The sequence below is a fragment of the Chrysoperla carnea genome, chromosome 2, assembly GCF_905475395.1.
Source record: "Chrysoperla carnea chromosome 2, inChrCarn1.1, whole genome shotgun sequence".
Classification (NCBI taxonomy): Eukaryota; Metazoa; Arthropoda; class Insecta; order Neuroptera; family Chrysopidae; genus Chrysoperla; species Chrysoperla carnea.
This window is the reverse complement of record NC_058338.1, coordinates 96,446,358-96,453,299: the sequence shown is the minus strand read 5'-3', so window position 1 is coordinate 96,453,299 and position 6,942 is coordinate 96,446,358. Positions and strand designations below refer to the sequence as shown.

The following is a 6,942-nucleotide window of genomic DNA, read 5'->3' as shown; positions in this document are numbered from 1 at the left end:
ATGATGTATTTACTCATTATGAGTTTGACCTGTTAGTCGAGAAATCAAAACAATACCTACTGCTGGTAAGGAACATGATTATATATCCTAAATTACATAAAACTACTTCCGCGAATAATACACCAAATTATAATCTAGTAGAAAGAAGCAGTGATATTCTAGTTGAGATAGGCATATATATATATACTAGCTGGGAACTACCCGCTTTGCTGGACAACATCCCCACTTGCACCCCTCCCTCCACATTTCCTTGCGTTGGATAACAGTTTTGTAATGTACACGTCATGCTCTTTTATTTGATACCCCACTTAGGTATATTTGTAAATATTCGATATTTCCTTCCCACTTTCTCGCTACACCTTTCTACTCTCCGAAGGTTAAAAAAATTTCTAAATGTAATTTAAAACATTCTGACCAAGTTTTGAACTATTAAAAGCCATAGTTGAAAAATATGAATTTTTTATTCATGAACACCCCCGCAACCCCCCTTGTGGGTGGAATTTCGTAAAATCCGTTCTTAGGTGACCTCTACTTGGCAAAAGGAATATTCCTGCCAAATTTCAAGTCTCTAGGTCTTATAGTTCCAGAGATATCGTGATGAGTGACTATCTATATCTATAGAAAGTCTCCTATATATTTATAGATATATATATATATATATATATATATATATATATATATATATATATATATATATATATATATATATATATATATATATATATATATATATATATATATATATATATATATATACAAGAGTATAAGTATGTTTCTGGGGTAAGAATATGATTCACATATTACGAAAATATTACGTAAACTTATGACTTTGATATGACGTCACAATGTGACTAAAATATGACATCAGTTTTACGTAACAGTATGACCTGTTTATGATGTAAGAATGTGATTCAAATTTTACGTAAATATTACGTAAACTTATGACTTTGATATGACGTCACAATCTGACTAAAATATGACATCAGTTTTACGTAACAGTATGACCTGTTTCTGAGGTAAGAATATGATTCACAATCACATATTACGTAAATATTACGTAAACTTATGACTTTGATATGATGTCACAATGTGATTAAAATATGATATAAGTTTTACGTAACATTAAAGTCATAAAAATGACATAATGTCAAAATCACATTTAATGTCAGTATGACGTAATAGTGAGGTTATTCAATATGACATCATAAATTGAGTCACCATAATGTCATGTTTACGTAAAATATGACGTATGACCTATGATCTTTTTATGACCTATGTATGACGTCATATTAAGGTCAGGTGTTCACTGGGTTATAAGTGTCTTTGTTCAATTTTACCGGAAATGGTTTATTTTTGAAAGTTTCGTTCAGCTCACCTTTAGTAAAAAACATCTTGATGAAAGGCTGTGGTTTTTTCCTAAAGATCACCGTTTTTAAGTTAATTAACATTTTAATGTTTGGAAAAATTCCAGAAAAGTTATTTTCATAGCTGAAAATTACTGCAAATAAATTAGATTTTGAGCTTTTCAAAATCTTAAAACCATCTTTGAACATCTTTTTCCAAATTCTGAAAATCAATTACAGATTTTTTGATTCTAAAACCTCAATTTTTCATTGTTAATAATGGTGTAATTGTTAAAAGTTATCATGAATTCTTAAAAGTGTTTTAATATGGAATAGTTCATTTTATTTGTATTCAGGTAATATATTGACTTTTGTTTTACATAGACTGAGCGTCAAACCATTTTAAGCGTGCCTACATCTGAGGTAATTGCTTAGGTCCAATCCATCATGGAGGCAGTGTAGAAGTGTTGTTGACTGTCATACTATAATTTAATGGTCTAAGTGTCATACTTGTGATAATTAAGTTAAAAACCGAAAAAGTTAAGTGAAATCACGATGTCCGACGTGCTGCCGATGCAACGATGTTGTTTTATTTGCGGCGCAGTGAAATGTGAGAATCCTGTTCCGTTCCACAATTAAATTTTATTACTTTGTTTAATTTAGATTATACTGCGTTTCTCTTTGAAAACATGTAATGAAAAGTGATCCAAAAATACCAATGAATATAGATATATTGGATTAATTTCCTGGCAATTTCGGTGACAGTTTCTAAAGATGATATTTCAATAACAAAACAATTTTTATCAAGGTTTCTTAAATATCGAAAAAAACAAGATAATGAGTGGATTTTTTTGCCATATCATTAGATGATGTCCGACTTCAAAAGAAAGACTTTGAATATGCACTAAAAAGTGAAAAAATAACGAAAATATAATGTAGTTAAAATTATTGTTATTTTTGGAGTCGGTGTCGGCCAAGGAAACAACTCTGACAGAACAGTTTGCTACATTAGCTTGGCTGACACCGACTCCAAAAATAACAATAATTTTAACTACATTATATTTTCGTTATTTTTTCACTTTTTAGTGCATATTAATTTATTTTGGAAAAGTCTTTCTTTTGAAGTCGGTTTTCTTTTTGTTAAAAGTTTTTTATTTTGTGATTTTTAGTGAATCTGAAGTACACTAACTAATTTGTCACTAAAAAAAGAATCATCGAAATCGGTTGGCTTGATATTGAGTTATTCGTCCTCTTGTCATGCATAATTGCTGCAAATTTAAGACTTATGGTTTTTCATGGATGCCGTTGTCAAAACTGGACCAAAATGAAATGGGACCACACGGGAAGCACCAACTTTCAAACAGTTAAAGAATTATCAAAATCGGTTCACCCAGTCAAAAGTTCTGAGGTAACAAACAAAAAAAAGTACAGTCGAATTGATAACCTCCTCCGTTTTTGTTTGAAGTCGGTTAAAAAACTTGCGTGTACCTAATTTTGTTAGCGTGTGAATAGATATTTATTTTAAAGAAACTTATTTTGGTGGCCTTAATAAAACAGATTTATTTAAAATGGATAATAAGGATATTGTTTTAAGTGATTTTGAAACAGTTTGCAGAATTTGTTTAAATAAAAAAGAAAATATGACTTCAATGTTTGAAAAATCATTACTTCCAAATTTAATAAAAACATATAGAGAAATGTTAGAAGAATGTGCTTCAGTACATGTATGTTATAAAATTTTATGACAAAATTTAAATAATTCATCAAAAGTTATTCAAACATTTTTTAACATGGAAATTTGACCATGAAATTATTAAATAAGTGTTTGTAGTAAAATCGGGTACTCCATTGTGCCGGCATATTTCATCATACATCAATACGCTAGCGTTAAGTTGCGTTACGGCCCACAGAATCCATATTTGTTTATCGTTCCTTTTTTCGTTATAGGCGGAAAGTTTTTAAATCGACAAAGCTTAGAAATCAGGCACCTAAAGCTAACGTTTGCCACTTAACAGCTCTTGTTATTATTCGTTGAAGACGCCTAATCATTAAACAATCGATCAGCTGATTCATCAATATCTATAGCAGATTGTTTGTTCTAGTCCGTGAAAATATTAGAAAAGGGAACCTTAATTTCAACACATGTCTCTAGTCTTTTTCATCATTAAATTTTGTTACATTTTTTTGCCATTGATAGCTAGGAGTTACAACTCCGCCAACTGGCAATAATAATTCGTAACATTTAAAACAGGATTCAGACCACAGATTATAGTTTATTACATAAATAGATAGGCAACTCTACTGAACATGAAATGTTGTTCAAAAAGCCTCCTGGAGTAAGGCACTTAGAGTGAACTATTTAAAAAAAAAAAAAATGGTGGGAATTAGGCATTATTTGAATTATTTCTATTCAGTTAATTATTTTTTTATTTTTTTTTTTGTACTAATTTGTCTTCTAATAAAATAAAGTGAGGTTTTTTAAATAAAATAAAATGTAAAATAAAATAAAATAAATATTTATTGCAATATTTGAAACAAAATAGCATTCATTTTATTATTAACATATTTAAAATTATTATTTACTAATTTGCTGTAAGTTAAATGCAATGTCTAACCGTGTTAGTTAGTTAATGGTCAATAATAATCACAAATAAACACGACCTAATAGTAATCAACACGATTTACAAGACCTGAACACTAAAATAAACTCAGTACATATCATAAGAAAATCAGAAAATATATTTATAAAACCACCTAAACTAAATTATACTAATTAGTTAATGAACACAATGAAAACGACCTAAACTCTAAAATATTGTTTCCCCAACATTTATTTAAATTATTCTCCAAACTAATAGATGGCCCAATCATTTAATCGTGTAGAGCCATCTGGAGTAAAGCATCTTCTTAGAACTAAAAATAGTACAAATTTCTCAGTGAGTTGCACATTCTATTTTAAATTAAAAACTATAATCTGGGATTCAGTCTCTTTTAAATAATTCCAACTTAGACTACTAGATGGCAATCTTTGTATTTGCCATTTATCAGATAACTTGGAGATGCAATTCCGCCAACTGGCGATAATAACTCGTATTAATTAAAACAGGAATCTGATCCGTTTTGAATAGTTGCAGTTTAGACAAACACATTAATTACCATTTATCAATAGTCGAGAGTACCAACTATCAATAATAACTCTAAGTTTGCACCGCTTAAAAACCATCGATAACTCGAATTTCAGATACATTTTTTCACAGTTTGTCTCATTAGTATAACATTTTATGACGTGAAAATTCACACACAATCAGTCTTATCTAAAATTGAAATTTAAATCATATTTAATGTTAATTAGCTACTTCGAAAAAAAAATTGAGTACTTTTTAGGGTTTTAAGAATGTTAATACTTACAATATGTGTGGTAAATTATTTTTTATATTATTTCGTAGATATCCACTGATGATTTGTTACCTAAAAAAATTTGCTTGGAGTGCATAAAATATTTAGAACAGTCGTATAAATTTAAGATCCAATATTTATCAACTGAAAAATTATTAGAACAAATTATTACAAACGCACAACCAAATATAAAAGTAGAAGTTTCAATTGATGAAGATGATGATTTTAAAAATGAAGATAATTCTTTTAATTACTATTCACATTTCATTTTTAATCAAGAGAAATCAAATGAAATACCTCTAAATGAAACTACAACCACAAAAGAATTCATTACTGTCAAAGAAGAATCAAAAGATACAAATAAAGAAGTAAAAGATACAAAAAAAGAAGAAAAAGATACAAAAAGAGAATTAAAAAATATAAATAAAGAGTTCAAAGATAATGTTTTAAAAGATTGCAGTGCGATACAAAAATATAAATGTGAAGAATGTGAAACAGGCTTTGAATTGAAAGCAGATTTTTATAAACATCAAAAACTTGTACATTCAAAAATTTTAAAATGTTTGCATTGTGATAAAACTTTTGAATTTACATATTATTTGATAAAACATTCACCAGAAGTGGTTCAATGTAAAATATGTAAACAAGATTTTGGATGTAATAATAATTTAAGGGCACACGCTCGTGAACATACAACGTGTAAAATATGTGGAAAGAATTTTAAAAGTATACGCTCATGTAATCGACATATAGCGGTAGGTAAATATAATATCTATTTGAATTAAAACTCACTACACGGGATATTTTGTTATTTTACCGAAAAAATTTTTATTGATATAATATGTTGCGATTTTAAGAAACAAATGTATTTAGGGTTAATTCGTCTTAGTGACCAAGTATTTAAGTTGTTATGAAGAGAAGTTGGCTTTCCAATAATTGACAGTCAGTTGTTTACATCATAAAGGAAGTTTAGCCAAAATTTGAAATCATTCTTGTTCTTGGTTTTCGTGAAAAACGTTGTTAAGGTATTTCGAATGCTATGGGAGGGATGAATACAATGTTTAAATAAAAATAACTTATATTTTAAAATAAAATGTAATATGCATGCCATTAATTTTTTATAATATATGTTTAACTACCGATAAATTTAATTAACATTTATGATGAAAATTTTTTTAAATTATTGTTTTGATTATGTTCTGGAACAAATAACAAAATATGGCAACAGCGTATGTAAAGTCTAAAGTTCACAATAATTTAGAATAGCTAACAAAGTAATGTAGATAATAAACATATTATTAACCTATTTCTTTTTATACCATGTATATATGAAATATACATAGTATATTAGGTTTAGTCCAAAGTTTGTAACGCTTAAAAATATTGATATTTCCGGTTGTCCGCCCGTCCGTCCGTCTGTCTGTGGACACGATAGCTCAAAAACGAAAAAAGATATCGAGCTGAAATTTTTACAGCGTACTCAGGACGTAAAAAGTGAGGTCGAGTTCGTAAATGAGCATCATAGGTCAATTCGGTCTTGGGTCCGTAGAACAAAAGTTAAAATTTAAAAAATGTTCCTTATAAAAAAATAAACAACTTTTGTTTGAAACATTTTTTCGTAAACATCACTGTTTACCCGTGAGGGCGCCAATTAGGCGGAAATTTTATCGTAGGTACTATACTTGAATATCAGTTATGTATGTGTCACATGTTTGTATGTGTAATGTGATAAAGAAATCAACACTGACTATGCATGGTATTTCAACAATTAACTCAGTCAATTGTTTGTTTTCACTTGTTTATTATACATACAATGTAATTGATTTTCAGTCAGCTTCAATCATTTATGATGATTTATTTCTCATCTACCAAAAAATTTTACTGTTTGAAATAAGCGGTACATCGCGCTGCACTGTTGACATATTTTGCTACTGTTTTTAAACTCACAAAAAATTCAAAGATAGAAGCGTCATACAATTTTTATTTTAACATTAACTTTTGTTTTATGTGTTTAATCGATCGTTTTTACGAAGTTACACGTAAAGTATTTAATACAGGTTGATTTTTTTAACAATATTTTTTTTTATATCATGTCAATTTTGTTAATATCGAGAATTCTATGAAATCTTATAGCAAATTTCTGTATTATTATTAAATCCTGTATTTGTTGGCATGTTTAATAATAAATATCTCGGAAAGTGTG

At 28.4% G+C, this 6,942-nt stretch overlaps 1 protein-coding gene across 3 annotated transcripts in view; it reads left to right on the top strand.

Moving 5' to 3' along the window:
- The first annotated feature begins 3,015 nt into the window (after positions 1 to 3,015).
- Positions 3,016 to 6,942, top strand: part of LOC123291771 (zinc finger protein 570-like) — a 44,687-nt gene continuing 40,760 nt past the window's right edge. For all 3 annotated transcript variants that reach the window (XM_044872184.1, XM_044872185.1, XR_006534975.1), the window contains exons 1-2: positions 3,016 to 3,067; positions 4,790 to 5,494. In XM_044872184.1, coding sequence (XP_044728119.1) covers positions 3,041 to 3,067; positions 4,790 to 5,494 — 732 coding nt within the window. In that variant the 5' untranslated portion in view covers positions 3,016 to 3,040. The remainder of the gene's footprint in view (positions 3,068 to 4,789; positions 5,495 to 6,942) is intronic.